Source organism: Paroedura picta, chromosome 10 (assembly GCF_049243985.1).
Source record: "Paroedura picta isolate Pp20150507F chromosome 10, Ppicta_v3.0, whole genome shotgun sequence".
Taxonomy (NCBI): domain Eukaryota; kingdom Metazoa; phylum Chordata; class Lepidosauria; order Squamata; family Gekkonidae; genus Paroedura; species Paroedura picta.
In genome coordinates this window covers 2,972,313-2,989,392 of record NC_135378.1, presented here as the reverse complement: position 1 = coordinate 2,989,392, position 17,080 = coordinate 2,972,313, and the positions used below count along the sequence as shown (strand labels likewise).

General features: G+C 43.5%; 1 protein-coding gene across 4 annotated transcripts in view; it reads left to right on the top strand.

Annotated features, from left to right (window-relative positions):
• The window catches only part of HTT (huntingtin), a 241,735-nt gene that overhangs the window by 140,182 nt on the left and 84,473 nt on the right, over positions 1 to 17,080 (top strand). For all 4 annotated transcript variants that reach the window (XM_077301601.1, XM_077301602.1, XM_077301600.1 and 1 more), the window contains 5 exons: positions 6,321 to 6,482; positions 9,670 to 9,725; positions 12,140 to 12,288; positions 14,205 to 14,341; positions 15,491 to 15,607. In XM_077301601.1, coding sequence (XP_077157716.1) covers positions 6,321 to 6,482; positions 9,670 to 9,725; positions 12,140 to 12,288; positions 14,205 to 14,341; positions 15,491 to 15,607 — 621 coding nt within the window. The remainder of the gene's footprint in view (positions 1 to 6,320; positions 6,483 to 9,669; positions 9,726 to 12,139; positions 12,289 to 14,204; positions 14,342 to 15,490; positions 15,608 to 17,080) is intronic.

Below are 17,080 nucleotides of genomic sequence, written 5' to 3'. Positions count from 1 at the left end.
CATCCTTGCTCCTCTCTTATTCAACCTCTTTTTACATGATCTCCCAAAAACCCTAAGACTCATAAATGGTCATCCACCCAAAATAGGTAAACTGCCAATCCCACTTCTTCTGTATGCTGATGACACCGTTTTGCTTTCCCATTCCAGAATTGGTCTGAATAGATATCTGAATGCTTTCTACGAATATTGCCAACTCAATGACCTATCGATAAACTTAAAAAAAACCAAAGTGATGGTCTTTGCACAGAAGTGGTCTCCCTCAAACTGGCGCATTGGTAGTCATAAAATCGAGCAGGTCAAATGTTTCAAATACCTAGGAATCACCTTCCAACATAATTTGCACTGGACCAAACACAGAAATAGGATTACTTTGCAGGCTAACTGTTCCATTACCCATCTAAACCGTTTTTTCTTCCTTAAAGGCAATCAGTTTGTCCCAGCTGTCTGTCGTGTGTTTGACTCTAAAATTCTTCCCCAAATTTTATATGGTATCCCTCTGTGGATTTCAGGTTTTAACAAAAACATAGAGAGGTTACAGTCTGCCTTTCTCCGGCAGATTTTGAGAACTCCAAATTGCGTCCCTTACTCCTCTTTATGTCTTGAAACTGGACACAATCTTCTCGAAACTAAGGCCTGGATTTTCACCTTTAAATATTGGCTAAAACTGCATTTTAGGGTTCGATCAGATAGTCTATTGGCCTATTTACTGAGAGACACTTTTAAATTTAAATGGTTCTCTACCATCCTGACTACACTCCAACAAATTGGCATTGACTACGATTACATCTTATCTCTGAATGAATCCTCCATTATGTACCAGATCAAACAAAGGCTACTTGATCAGGAATTTCAAAAAATCCATCCCACCGTGCCAGCAATCTGCTCTCCTTGTGCGCTTGGTCTCCAAGTGAAGCACGGGATAATGCCGGCTTATTTCCATAACTTGGCAAATCCCCTCCATCGCAGAGCGTTTTCACTTGCTCGGCTTAACGCCTTTCCATCTAAAGTATTACAAGGGAGATTTGCCAAGATCCCCTTCGAAAACAGACTATGCACCTGTGAATCAAGTTCTCCTGACACCATCCAACATATCCTACTGGATTGTCCCTTGTTCACTGAACAGAGAAGGCACATCATACCTCTCATACCAAAACGGAGAAACCATTCAAGAGACCTGATTTGCCAATTTTTACTGAGTGATAAGGATGCCAACGTCACTTTTATTACGGCTGAATTTCTGTCCTCAGTTTTTAAATTTAAACTGTCTGACGTATCCTGACTAACTTATCCTGCTTATCTGCTTTATGCCAATAAAGGTATTGTATTGTATTGTATAACAATCAAGTTCTGGCTTCGCATTCATTTTAGATCTGACCCCAATAGTCTAATTTCCCTTATGCTATCTGAACATGAGTCATGTACTTAGTTAAGACACATTGAGGGAAAATTAAATCTATAGGACTCTCTTTAGACCCTTGTATCTGGTATCTGAAAAGGCTGCATTTAATTCAATTAAATGCAGACTGTTAGACATAGAACTGCAGGAACTTAGCAGTAAAGCTAGAAACATTTGCTCGCCATTGAGCTTGGGGATCTAGTTGGGTCAGACTGGGATGGGGAAAGTACAAACTAGAAGTAGGGGGAACTTCTGTGATCCTTGATTACGTGCTCTTCCCCCCTTCCTATGGCATTCGGCAGGTTAGCATCTGAAGATATCAGATTGCCACTGTAACATGTATTGTTGAATCCTTCAAAGACTGTAAAAGTCCAAGCCACCTCTGAACATCTCTTGTCTTGAAAACACTACATGGTCACACAATAAGTTACTTTCAATTTGATGGTACTTTTCACGCCTTCTCCCAACTCTTGGGCACTAGCAGTTCCTTTGCTAGACCCTACAGATCATCCCTGACATATTTCCCTGTAATTTGTTATTCAAAGTAGTTCCTTCCTAATTCAATTCACAGTTGCCTGGGAGAAAGGCAGGCTTACAAATATAGATAGATAGATAGATAGATAGATAGATAGATAGATAGATATAGATATAGATATAGATATAGATATAGATATAGATAGATAGATAGATAGATAGATAGATAGATAGATAGATAGATAGATAGATATGCTATGTGCTTTTTCCTCTCATCAGGGATCCTAGGTAACAGTTTTTACATATTATTTCTTAGTCAGCTAGCACTCTACTTAACTATTTTTCATATCATAGAATTGCAATATACGAATCTGGAGTCCAGATTTTTAGTGCATTAAAAAAGGTGTGGCATCCTTATCCTTAGAACGCCTATGAATCCTTTGTGTCAACTCCCAGGGTCAATGTTCCTGAGGATCTACTCTGCCTGCTGCTCCCGAGAGCTTTTCTTTTCAGTTGTAGGAGTAGGGAGTAGGGGCTCATTCATTCATTCATTTTCATTCATTGTTCAGCTTTTATTCCAACCTTTCTCAAAAGGACTCTATAATATACAAAATATTTAATATTAGTTAAATACAGTTAAAACATTTTAAAACCACACAGCTACCATTGCCTCTCATAGTGTTCTTATATGGGAAGGGGGAATCTACTTAACATAACCCTCACTGAGAGTATAGCTTAATGGCTACAAACTGAGTATTAGGTGGTTAGATTCACCGCAGACCTCAAACATAGGCCTGGCAAAACAACTCTGTTTTACAGATCCTATGGAACTGTCTAAGGTTCCACAGGGCCCTGATTTCTTGTGACAGTTTTCCACTAGATTGAGACTAGGGCTTAGAAATCCCTGGTTCTCGTAGAGTTCAGGTTGACTTCCCTAGAGCCAGGGATCCTAAGTAGATTCTGATCACTCAACTCCCTCGCGGGACATATTAGAAGAGGTGGTCCCAAAGATGTGAGGATCCCAAACCATTTAGGGCTTTAAAGGTAAGAATTGAAACCTTGAATCTGATTCAGTTCTCAGCCTGAAGCAAGTACATCCACATTCTGGACCAGTTGAAGCTTCTGGATTGAAGGGTAGTCCTGCTTAGAGTGAGTTGCAGTAGTCTGGAGGTGACCTCTGTGTGGATAACTGCAGCTAGGTCAGGTGTTGACAGATGGGGTGCTAGTTTAAATTATTTATTTATTTATTTGATTTCTATATCACCCTTCTGTATGGATCAGGGCGGTTTACATACAACATGGGGGATACATGGAACTCAGTCTGTAGTTGCCACACCTGGTGAAGTTAAAAGTAAGCCTGGCTGGAGGATTCTACTGAAGATGGCGCCGTAACAGCTGGGCTTCTGTCCGGCTCTTAAGCCATGCTGAGGGTCAGGAGCAACCGCACCTGGCAGACCTGAGCAGATACGCAAATCTGCTAGCCGGTTGCCCCAGGAACTGGGAATGGCATCCTGAGGGTCCTACAGATCCGTGGAGAGGGAGGGAGACTAAGCTCTCCGGATCAACCACGGCATGTGCTTAAGGTCATGATGGCGCCCTTGTCGTAAATAACTTTCTAAGCCTGAAACGATCAGCTGACCCTACATTCTTCCCAGATCATCTTTTACCAGACTGACAGGAGCCGAAGTCTACAACAGTAAGGATTGAAAGCTTTCTGGCTTTTCCTTTTCTTTCCCCACAAGCTCTCCCCCCCCCAACCAATTTACAAGTGAATTCCTTCTTTCGTCGAGTGAGAGGCTCCCAGCTAATTATAACCACTAACCAAACAAAGAGAGAGCTCAAGAAAAGAGAGACTTTAAAGTTTTGCTGGAGAGAGTTCAGTGGGGGAAGCTGACTTGATACGGAGATCGACAAACTGATAATTTTGGATCGCTCGTGCTCCCGCGAGACCTCATGAGACTTTCTGTTTATAGTTTGTGACTGCCTAGAACTATGGAAAAATTAACTAAGGCACAGCTTTTCCATTTGTTATGCGAAGGGAACTCAAAGATATTGAAAGCAGTCAATAAGGTGGAAAAGGAAATCCGAAAGACTAAGAAAGAGCTGTTAGACAGAATCGACGGTCTGGAAAAAATAGCTGATGAAAACACAACTCAGCCAACAATACTTCAAACGAGAATTCAATGTCTGGAAGTTAATCAACAGGAGGGGGAGAGAGCTAGGCACGTAAAAATCCAAAGCACCTTGGAAGAACTTGGGAAAACAGATTTAAGGAAGGAAAGCACCGAAAACCTGGAAGTCTATTTAGAGCAGGAAGTGATTTGGATCAACAAAATAAAAAGAGTCTATTCAAAGGCAATAGCATGCAGGAAGCTATCAGGAGATATCTCTGTGCGACCAGAGGAAGAGATCCAGATTGATAAAGATTGATAAAGCCTACTTAAAGGCGACTGCAAGCAAGAATCAAGCAAGAGACTTCTTTGGCCCTGACAGAAGGACAATCAGAAACACTCTACTATGGAAAAAAACACAATTTCATTTTCTGCGACCACCTGAAGGATGTGATGAACAGTGGAGCATTCTCCTGGTTTCCTGTGGGGAAGACAGCAGCAGTAACTTTTAGGACAGGACCAATATATGAAGGGAACTGACTTTATATCATCTAAGACAATAATAGAATATATTCTTATAATAGATTATACTCTCATATGTATCAATAATTACTCTGCTAAGAAAGATGGTAATAACTTCTAGATCAGGATCAATATGTGATGGGAACTGAATATGTAAGCTAAAAGAGGATGACAAACTATACTTCATATGTATTAACAAGACAGCAGCAGTAATTCTTAGGTCAGGGCCAATTTATGAAGGGGACTGACCTTATATCACTTAAGATAATAATAGAATATATTCTTATAACAGATTATACTCTCATAAGTATTAACAATCATTTTGCTAAGAAAAATGGTAAAAACTTCTAGATTAGGATTAATATGTGAGGGGAACTGAATATGTATGTTAAAAGAGGATGGCAAACCATATCAGCTGGTCGCTTTTTTCTCTTTACTTTTCTGTAAATGCTTCATATAATAATAATAAAATTATTTAAAAAAAGTAAGCCTGGCTGGCAATGCTCATGACCTGGGTCTCCATACATAGAGAGGCATCCAGTGTCATATCCAGGCTCTTGATGGTCACCAAAATTGTTAATTAGACTCCATCAAGAGCCAGGAGCCCATCTGGGGTATACCAAACCAACCAGAGGACCTCTGTCTTCACTGTATTTAATTTCAGCTAACTCCATTCGAGCCAGTCCACCAAAGCTTCCAAAGATCTAACAAAAGAATCTGGGGATGTAGACAGATGGCCGCCCATGAACTGATGCAGCTGGATGTCATCAACATATTGATAACAACCCAGCCCAAGGCTCCGAATCTGTTGTGCAAGGGGGTAAATGTAAATGTTAAACAGCATCTAGGAGTCTTAGTAGGCCATACATTGAACATGAGTCAGCAGTGTGACTTGGTGGCTAAAAAGGCAAAAGGGATTTTGGGCTGTATCAAACGGAGTATCGTGTCCAGATCATGGGAGGTGATGGTTCCGCTTTACTCTGCTCTGGTTCGGCCTCACTTGGAGTACTGTGTTCAGTTTTGGGCACCCCAGTTGAAGAGGGATGTTGACAAACTGGAACGTGTCCAGAGGAGGGCAACAAAGATGGTGAGGGGTTTGGAGACCAAGACGTAGGAGGAAAGGTTGGGGGAGCTTGGCCTGTTTAGCCTAGAGAGGAGACGATTGAGAGGGGATCTGGTAACCATCTTCAGGTATTTAAAAGCTGCCATATGGAGGATGGAGCAGAGTTGTTCTCTCTAGCCTCAGAGGGACGAATCAGAACCAGTGGGATGAAATTAATTCAAAAGAAATTCTGTCTAAACATCCAGAAGAAGTTCCTGACAGAGTGGTTTCTTTGTGGAACAGGCTTCCTTGGAAGGTGGTGGGTTCTCCATCTTTGGAAATTTTGAAGCAGATAGCCATCTGACTGAGAGGCTGATTCTGTGAAGATTCAAGAGTGTGGCAGGTTACAGTAGATGAGCAATAGGGTTGTCCTGCATAGTGCGGAGGGTGAACTAGATGTCCCAGGAGGTCCCTTCCAATACTGTTATTTTATGATTCTATTATTCTGTGATCAGAGAGAGAATTAGGGCCTGCCACTGGGAGGTTCTCTCTCCTTGTGCCACCCTCTGTCCCCAACCTTGGAGGAAAGATGACATTTAAGGGCTGCATCTTGAGCCATTGCAATAACAAAGACTGTGTATCTGCATCTATGTATCTATTTATATAATTTATCAATTTATATAAGTGATTAAAAGCTTTAATTGTGCAGTTTATTTTAACTTATTTTTTAAACTGGAATCCTATTCAGTTGTGCCTTTTTCACTTTTTTCTATAGAACATTATTCATAATCACATCCGTTTGTTTGAGCCCCTTGTCATCAAAGCTTTGAAGCAATATACTACAACAACTTCTGTGCAACTGCAGAGGCAAGTTCTGGATCTTCTTGCACAGCTGGTTCAATTACGAGTAAACTACTGCCTTTTAGACTCTGATCAGGTGAGTCCCTGTGCCAGCAGTGTATGTACTCTGAGGAAAGTCTTTGGTTTACCGTTGTTTGCACTGATCACTTACCTCAGTGATAAAATTAACTAGCAGATCCCAGTTCAGGAGGGAACCCTTTTATCTTCAAGGCTATGGATTCATCATGGATCATGTAATGTGTGGGTTGGAGCAAGTTAGATTCTGTTATGCCAGAACAGTTGGTTGTGTAGCTAGGTCCCCATAGCTACATAACTGGGTCTCCTGTAGTACCAGGTATCCAGACGTAATGCGTTGCATGATGGATCTTCAATAGCATTTGCAAGTCAGCTGTTGGGGCAGAGCAGGGAGAAGGAGGTAGAGGAAAGCTTGTTGCATTTCCATCAAGACAGTGACAATTACATTCTGTGTCAGAAAATAAAGTTGAAAAGTGTCAGATACCAGGCCTCCAGGGCCTATTCTAGTCATAATTTAAATTTCCTTTGAGTATTTGGTGTTTAGGGATGTTTACCTTGAATTTCATTTCCTATATTTTTGGGTGATGAATGTTTCAGTGTGATGGTTTCAAGAGCCTGACCCTCCGAGGAGGGCGGTATATAAATATAATAAATAAATAGATAGGGAGTGTATCTGCCCACTGAAACTGAATTACAATTGAATTATATTATTATGTCACTGGATTTTAGGCTGATACATGCAGTACTGTAGACAGCCTGGAGTATTTGCATCAGATTTTGTAATTGGATCATACAAGTCTTATGGCCTCTGCTTTTGACATCAGTATTGTCAGGGGTCCTGTGATAGCAATAGTCTTCCTGTCAATTTTTTTTGTCTACCAAATTTGGATGCCAGTACATGAAAATTTGTATTGCCTTGATAATGATTGGTTGGTGCTCCTGATAAGTGGCTGTGATGAAAGGGGAAGTGTAGCTTTTTCCATTCTCTGATTCATGTTCAAATAGTTCATTGATACTCAGCCTGTTGGTAGAGCCAGCCCAGTTGTCCACCCCATATTCTCTAGATCAGTGGTCCCCAACCTTTCTGAGGTTGGGGACTGGCAGGGCATCGGGGCGCGGTCCGCGGCCCGCGCAGGCTACGCCCACGCATCAGCCGCGCCCGCGGATCGGGCCGCGCCCGCGGGCCGCGCCCACACAGCGGGCAGCGGGCCGCACTCGCGGGCCGCGCCCACGCGTCGGGCCACGCCCGCATGGGCGCGGCCGGCCCTGATTCCCTCTCCCCGCCCTCCCGCAGTAAGAAGCTTCCTGGGCCACAAGCTTGTGGCCTGGGAAGTTTTTTACTGCGGGGGGGGGGCAGGAAGAGGGAGCCGCGGCCCGGCGCCATGGCCTTCGCGGCCCGGCACCGGGCCGCAGCCCGCAGGTTGGGGACCACTGCTCTAGATGTTTATTCAAAGGATCTAAAGACTGCCTATGGAAGGCATGGGAGACAGCATTTTCTGTAAAGCACAAGATGTTGATGACACTTCACATTCATTCTAATGCCAATTTTGTCCAGTTATAAAGTAAAATGTATTCAAAATGCTTAAGTCTGGCATTCTTTTCTAGAACGCACTGGCACCACTCCTTGTTATGCAGGAGATGATGAGTGTTGTAAACTGGCTCATAGTACAATAAAATATTTGGGGTTTTTTTACTCAGCACTTGTTAATCCGTTGCACTCACATACACACAACACCTTTATTGGCATAAAGCAGGTTAGGAGCAAGATAAACAGAGATAGTCAAAATACATCAGTCAGTTTGAATTTAAAAACTGAAGACAGAAATTCAGCCATAATAAAAGTGACATCGGCATCCTTATCACTCAATAAAAATTGGCAGATCAGGTCTTTTGAATGATTTCTCTGTTTGGGAGTAAGAGGTATAATGTGGCTTCGCTGGACAATGAACAAGGGACAATCCAGTAAGATATGTTGAATGGTGTCAGGAGCATTTGATTCTCAAGGGCACAGTTTATTTTCGAAAGGAATCTGAGCAAATCTCCCTTGTAATACTTTGGATGGAAAAGTGTTGAGCCGCAAAAACGCTCTGTGATAAAGGGGATTTGCCAAGTTATAGAAATAAGCGGGCATTATCCCATGCTTCCCTTGGAGACCAAGAGCATGGGGAGAACAAGTTGTCAGGACAGTTGGATGGATTAATTGAAATTCTTGATCAAGAAGCCTTTGGTTAATTTGGCACATAATGGAAGACTCATTCAGAGATGATGTAATCGTAGTCAATGCCAATTTGTTGTAGTCAGGATGGTAGAGAACCATTTAAATTAAAAAGAGTCTCTCAATAAACAGGCCAAACAAACCCTAAAATGCTGTTTTAGCCAATATTTTTAGGTGGAAATCGAGGCCTTATGTTCAAGAAGATTATGGTCAATTTCAAGACATACCGAGGAATAAGGAATGCAGTTTGGAGATCCCAAAATCTATTAGAGAAAGACCATCACTTTGGTTTTTTCAAAGTTAATCAATAGGTACATTGAGTTGGCAATATTCATAAAAAGTGTCCAGATATCTATTCAGACCAATTCTGGAATAGGAAAGCAAAACGGTGTTGTCAGCATATAGAAGAAGTGGGATTGGCAGTTTATCTAGTTTGGGGGGATGACCATTTATAAGTCATAGGGTTTTTGGAAGATTGTGTCAAACAAGGTTAAATAAATGAGGGGCAAGGACACAGCCGTGTTTAACTCCTCTGAGAATGGGGATTTCATTAGTTAAATGACCCTTTGCAGTAAATTTAACCTGACAGGTATGGTTGGAATGAAGGTAGTAGTAGGCTACTACAGCTCAGGGGGAATGGCAAGTCCTACTGGGCCTGGGAGCCGTCACCGTGGTGTTCCTAAGGAGGGTGGCATTACATTGCTTCAGTTTCCTCTAAGGAGCGGTGGGGGAACACCAATATGCTTGAGTATCCAAAACATTTATTTAACTGGCAAGCCCCATTTCCCCGTAAGTGCCAGGTATCAAAGCTTTTATTTTCTCCTCCAAAAGACTGAGTAAGTAGATTTCTTTTAAAAGGATACTAGCCTGTCAATATATCAATGATCATTTAAAAAAATTTGGTCACTCATCACTGTTTAATTTGTGTTTTTTACAGTAAGCATTTCATTGGCCATTTATTTAATGATTTTATTCATTTATTCAGGATAACAATGTTTGCAGTACCTAATGAGAATGTTTGTTATGTTTGCAGGTATTCATTGGATTTGTACTAAGGCAGTTTGAGTACATTGAAGTAGGACTGTTCAGGTACACAATCTGCATTATTTGTAAATGCATACATTGATTGAAAGTCAGGGCTGAGATGAAATGGAACAGGTTTTTGTGACTATTTTCATGGCTTCTGAAAAGAGACCTCTCATTTTCCTCAGTTTTCAATGGGAGGAGGGTCTTGAAAGGGAGCAGAATTGCCTCCATTTATGGAATCATAGAGCTAGAAGGGGCCATGCAGGCCATCTAGTTCAACCCCCTACTTGATTTAGAAGGTAATGCTTTGTCATGCTGCATGGGGTTCATTGCCTCCTGGTAAAGACTGGGGGCAGCAGCTGAGTTTTCAGAATCCCAAGAATATTGTGGGGAACCTCATCAAAGGCCTTACTACTGTCAAGATATTCTATATCTGCTGCATTTCCTGCATCTAGCAGTCACTATCAAATCAAATAAATAAGATTAATTTGGCAGGACTTACCGCTAAGAAATCCATGCTGACTATTCTTAAGCACAACATTAACCTCTAAGGCCTATTATGCACGGCCGCTGAAACGGTGGCACGGAGAACGTGGAGGAGGAAGAATCAGAGCAAACCACTTACGCACGGGACGGAACGCAATGGCGGCAAAACGCAGAGTGTCCGATTATGCACACGGCTACTCCAGAGCCACTTCTGGTTGCGCCCTGGTCCCGGGAAGTTCCACTTTCTTCCGCATCTCACTAACGCGGCTTTTTCGGTGGGATACGTTGACTCTGCACCTGGTTACAGCGTGCATAATTGGTGATTTTAGCCGCCGCCATTCCACCCCGAATGCGGACCTTCCACTCCGTGCATAATGGGCCTAAGTGCTTTTACATTCCCTGTTTAATGATCTGTTCCAAAATCTTTCCTGGTACCAATGTTAAACTGACTGTGATATCTGTTGGTGACCACATTTGCCCTCCTCCAGTCCATCAGAACTTCCCCTATTCTTGAAGACGTCTCAAAGTTAATGTCCTCTCACCAATGCTACTTAACATTTCTATGCACCCTCTTGCCCAGCTGGTCCAAAGGATTGGGCTTGAGTGTCATCAGTATACTGATGACACTCAGATCTACCTCCTGATGGGTGACCAACCAGCCCCCCCCCAACAACTGGTCAGATGTCTGGAGGCTGTAGCTCACTGATTAAAGCAGAGTCACCTGAAGTTGAACCCTGCAAAGACAGAGATTCTGTGACTGGGTAGAAAGGGACCAGTGGAGGAAGCATGTCACCCCAGCCTGGAGGGCATGCAATTTATGTACACTGAGCACATTTTGCTAGGAATCTGGGGGGTGATACTTGATGCCTCCCTTTCTATGGAGTCACAAGTCTCCAAAGTAGCTGTGCAGGCATTTTTCCATCTACTCTAGGCTAGGCTACTAGTCGCCTACCTGGCTGCAGATGACTTATTTACCTTACTCATCTCCAGACTGGACTTCTGTAACTCACTGTATGCAGGCCTTCCTTTGTCCCTGCTTTGGAAACTACAGCTAATCCAAAATGCAGCTGCCAGAGTTCTCACTATAATACCATGAAATGTGTCCTGTGCATAGGCAGCTGCCTTGTCTCCCAGTAGAGTACTAGATTAGGTTCAAGGTGTGGGTTTGGACTTTTAAGGCCATAAGCGGTCTGGGCCCAGCATACCTATCTGAAGAGCTTTCAATTATAGAGACCTTTTTTTGTCTAAAATGTATTTGTTGTTCTCTATGCCTTAGGAAGTAGGCCTTCTTATCATAATTCTTCCCTTTTAAAACAATAAGAATGGCATGTGTCTCACTAATCGATATTATTAAGGCTCTTCTACAGAGTGCTTTATCCTCCTTTATCCGGCAATATGGTATTGCCTTCCCTGTAGCAGGAACAACATTTTGGCTGGAGAAGTGGTTCTAGGGCAAGTAATGCTAATTGTAGCAGTTCATATCCACAGGGCATTGGCACTGCAGCTCAGCATGACATCTTTACAGGATGTCATCCTCCCATGACCAAGAAAGAATAAATCTTACATATACCTATGAGGGTTCCCTCCTGGCCATCCCTTGCTTGGGCCTCAGCTTCACACTAGGAAGTGTTGGGGTGGGGGTTTGTTACTTTGTAATTTGGATAGTTGGTTCCCGGGGCTGATCCACTGTCCTGTCTTCCCACTTCTGATGAAGGATACTTCAACTTGTTGTGTTGTTTGCTTCTAAAGTTAATGTATTCTGTTGAGTATATTCTTTGCCTGTTGGAGCCTTTCATAGAGGAGTTGAGCTTTCCTAAGTTGAACATCTTGAGAGGGTCTTCCTTTGAGGGGAAGCTCCAGAAACCTCTGGAAGTCTTACCTCTCTGAGGTGCATGGGAAGAGTCACCCATCATTACAGGATGTCATCCTTTCCATGGTCAGAAAAAATTGTCATGGCTAAGTTCAACACTTCTTTTCCTTTGTTCCTCCAGGGGATCGGAAGCAATTATTCCTAATATATTTTTCTTCCTGGTCCTGTTATCATATGAGCGCTATCACTCTAAACAGATAATTGGAATTCCTAAAATTATCCAGCTCTGTGATGGGATAATGGCGAGTGGAAGGAAAGCTGTTACTCATGGTAATAAAAAAGGAAACGTTCTCAATAATTATTACAACTGTTAACTTTTTATAGGACCTTTGTGCTGTTTATTTTGCGATTTAGAGTTGAACATCAAATATATGAGAAGTGGTTTCTTTAAGAGTGTATATTTTCTGTATTTGATACACGTGCCAAATGTGGCTTCTTTGTTAGGCAATTTGTGAAGAGTAGGAAAGTTCAGAAAGCCTTGCAATTATTCTCCTAGTTTTCTTTTTTGTTCTTGACTTTTATTGAAACCCTGCTTCTTCCTCTTTGCCCTCTGTTAATTAACCCAAGGTATTCTGCAAGATTCAGTACAGTTGCCAGCACACTCTAGGCATTGTGTTCTGTTGTATAGAAACTTCGACTTCTGAATTTGTATAGCATAATTACTAGTGTTGACCCACTAGTTATTTTCAGTTTGTCCAAATACAAAACTTGATCTAGTCAGTAGTTTCAGATTTCCCACTTTGTCCCCCAACGGAGACTGAGATCAAGTAAGCAAAATATGCTCAGGATCCTGGGCCCCAAAGAAATTAAATTGGCCTCAACGTGGACCAGGACCTTTTCAGCCCTTGCTGCGGCCTGGTGGGACTCTGCCCAGTAAGAGTAGGACCCTGTGGCAACTTAGTTCTGCAGGGCCTGTAAAACAGAGCTGTTCTGCTGGGCCAATTGGTTGAGGCCCTGGAATAATATCAGAAATTCGCTGACCTCCCTGTCCAGATCTACCTAATTAATTTCATTTGAGGGATTATAGTTTATATATTGTCAGCATCAGGCAACATCAGCCTTTTTAATTTAAAAAAATTACATTTCTAATTTTTTTTAAAAATTATTTTATACTTTAAATTGTTGCAGTCTGCTTGAGCCTTTGGGGAAAGGCAAATTAGAAATATAATATATACTAGATTCAAAGCCCGTTCATGAAAATGGGCTTTGAAAGCCCCCTCCCCCGTGTGCTTCTAGGCCCGAGGGGAATGCCTGCTTCTCCCCGCCACCCGGCATCGGCGCGGCCTTCCGCTTGGCCTACAAGCACAGCCTGGGCCTCTTCGAGGCCCTGAGTATGCTTCTAGGCACGAGGGGAAGGCCTCCGTCTTTACTCACGGTGTCCTGCCGCTTCCCCATCACTTTCTGTCCTGTCCTGGTGAGGGCCTAGAAGTCTGACCTGGTGAGGGCCTAGATTGTGCCCTCACCCAATTGGCTAGAACTCCTATCCTCGTGAGGGGCCAATCAGAAGGTTCTTCGTGCCTTCCGATTGGCTCCTCACCCAGACTGGCCCTGCCAACTCTCTGCCCACTTAACCCTTAGCCAAATATGAATACAGCGAAAGCTGTATTAAGATATATAAAATAATAAATAAAACACAATAGAAATAATTATTTAACAACATTGTGGCTCAGTGTTTAATTTTATCTGACTGTCCTAATCGCTATGAAGATGAAGAGCCAGATCGGTGTAGTGGTTAGAAGCGCGGACTTCTACTCTGGTGAGCCAGGTTTGATTCCCCGCTCCTCCATATGCAGCCAGCTGGGCTCGCCACAACACTGATAAAGCTGCTCTGACTGAGCAGGAATCTCAGCGCTCTCTCAGCCTCACCTGCCCCACAGTGTGTCTGTTGTGGGGAGAAGAAAGGGAAGGTGATTGGAAGCTACTTTGAGACTCCTGGTAGAGAAAAGTGGCATATAAGAACCAACTCTTCTTCTTCTTCTTCATGTTACCTATGCCCCCACAGCTACGCTATTTCGAGAAGGAGGGGCCAACATTCTGTGGAAGGAACCTGGTTTATACTATTCAAGAGAGATCTTGCATATGGATAGATACAATATACACAACAGAAAATCTGTGGATATAAGATTAGAGAGGTCCATGCTGACAGAAAATGAATAATTACATGCAAAATCTCTTTTTTTAAAAAGCAATTCCAGCTCTGCAGCCCATTGTTCATGATCTCTTTATACTAAGAGGAGCAAACAAAGCTGATGCTGGTAAAGAACTGGAAACACAGAAAGAGGTAGTTGTGTCCATGCTGCTGAGGCTTATACAATACCATCAGGTAAACTTAATGACAATGCTTGGGGACTTCCTGGTATATGTCCATTACTGTTTAGATTACCTTAGTTTAAGTTCTTGAATTTAGTGTGTCTCCAGAAGTCTGAGGTAGTCATTTGCAAACTTAACGTGAAGACTGTTTTTGTTATTTTAAAGGAAGCTTCTTTGGTTGCTGTGATTTTTAACTGTGGTGTAGTTGGCTTAGCTGGTTTCTAGCAAGCCTTGTGCTGTTGTGGATTTTAAACATTTAAATAGGTGTCCTGATATGCAACATTTGAAATAATCCTATATTGTAAAACATGACCTGACTCTCTAGAGGCCCAACGCATGATACATTTCTGTTTGGTTTTCATTGTGCATAGTCATTCATCCTCAGTTGACACACAAGAATCCCAGGAAAGTTGCCAAAAATAGAATCTCTGTGGTGAGCTCCCTCTCCTCATTCTGTTATGAGTTCTCCTGAAGGACAAAGGGCACTCACAATCTTCTGAAAAATAACTCCTTCTGATCACTGGCTGGGTTGTCCTATGACTCTGGGAAAGCCTTCCTTGTTGGAGTTTGCCAGAGGTTCTTGGGGGTGCCATCATCTGACTCATTTTACGTAGTGGGTGACGGCTCTTCCTTCTTCCTTCTTGCTGTCTTTCTGGCTGGTGGCTTTCCAGCCAGAGATGTTGGACTTGGATTGTGACAGGAAGAAGGGGATAAAAATTCCTTTCTCCTCTTCCTCGACTCTCAGCCTAGAAGAGTGAAATAATTGACTTGGGGGTGTTCTTCATATAATCACTCTCCTTCTTAAGAGGCAGCAAATCTCAGAGGGGGGTGGAAGCAACTGGCCAGGCAAGGGCTTTAGAGCAACAGTCCCTCTTCTCCGTGCTTTGTGAATGGGAGGAAGGAAAAGGAGCCATGGGATTCCCATTCTGAGGAAAAGGTATAAATCAGTGAGCTGGCACTTTCCTTTATTGTCTGGGAGGGAAGGGAAGGTCCCTTTGCCCCACTTGTGAGCAGTAACATGCCAGCACTTCTCAAACAGGACAGTTGTGTGTGTGTGTTAGGGAGAAGGGAATTCTGCACTGATACAGCAAATTCATGACAAGAAGATGAGTGCTAAAGAGATTGACTGTATTAATGAAGCAAAGTTTTCATTTGTCTTCAGGTTCTTGAGATGTTCATCCTCATACTCCAACAATGTCACAAGGAGAATGAAGACAAGTGGAAAAGATTGTCTCGACAGATAGCAGACATAATTCTCCCAAAGTTAGCAAAACAACAGGTTAAATCCATAGCCATATTTTATTAATATTATTCTGTTTGGATGTGCCTATATTATTATTATTATTATTATTATTATTATTAGATTTATATCCCGCCACTCCCTTGCAGCTGTTATCTTTTGACTAGGGGTAAAGCCCATTGTATACCGGACTACAATTGGCGCTAGAGCTTGGTGGTGGAAGGAGGAAGGGGAGAGTCACCCTGTATGCAAGGGCACAGGGATGAAGGGGTGTTTTGTGGGGGGGGGCATGATGGCAAATGGGAGCATGGTAGTGATGACAAGGGTGGGAAGAAAGTGTAGTGGGGAAGGTTGAACAGGAATGGCTGCTGGCTTTGCAGGGGCTGGGTGGCAGAGGGTGGTGGGGAGGGATTTTGCAGAGAGGGGGACAGCAGGGCAGGGCAGCGTGTGGCTACCAAGGTCCTCATCTTGGAGGCCATGGCAGCATTTTGTTGGAGAAAGGGGTCCAGGGCCTGGGCACATTAGCTGCATTGCAGGTGAGCTTGGTTGGGGAAGGTTTTAGGGGAGATGCAAGTGGGAGTTGGGTTGGTTTCTGGGGGGGGATGGATGGAGAGGGGGGAAGGCATTTCTCTCCCCATAACAGACACCCTGGGAGGGAGGTGGGGCTGAGTGAGCTCTCCAGTTTAGAGGGCACCATTTCTTAACTGTTGGCAAGTGCTGGAAGGGGCTCATGGGAATTGTAGTCCATGGACATGTGGAGAGCCACAGTTTGGGCACCTCTGACCTACAACAAGGAGGAGGATACTGGGGCAAGGATATATGCTGTAATTCTAGGGGGTCCCACCTGGAAACTGGCATCACCAATTACAGTACCATAGAGATCTCCATTCAAAGCCCTTGTGGCCCTGACCTGTCAGGCAGCGCGGCTACGCCGTCCTCCCCGGCACTGTGCTCTCAACACCGCTGCCTCCTCCTCTTGGCAGTCTCTGACGCAGCCGCCCCCTTGGCAGTGTGTCTGCGGCCACCTCCTCACCAGTGATACCACCGCTGGCTCATCCTGCCTGCCACCGCTGTGGTGGAGAAGCGGGATGCTGCAGGCGTATCAGCCACGTCACAGTGGGGCGAGGGCCGCAGAGGACCAAGCCCTATGAAGATAGGTTGAGGGACTTGGGAATGTTCAGCCTGGAGAAAAGGAGGTTGAGAGGGGACATGATAAGTATTTGAAAGGTTGTCACTTGGAGGAGGGCAGGATGCTGTTTCTGCTGGCTGCAGAGGAGAGGACACGCAGTAATGGGTTTAAACTTCAAGTACAACGATATAGGCTAGATATCAGGAAAAAAATGTTCACCGTCAGAGTAGTTCAGCAGTGGAATAGGCTGCCTAAGGAGGTAGTGAGCTCCCCCTCACTGGCAGTCTTCAAGCAAAGGCTGGATACACACTTTTCTTGGATGCTTTAGGATGCTTAGGGCTGATCCTGCGTTGAGCAGGGGGTTGGACTAGATGGCCTCTATG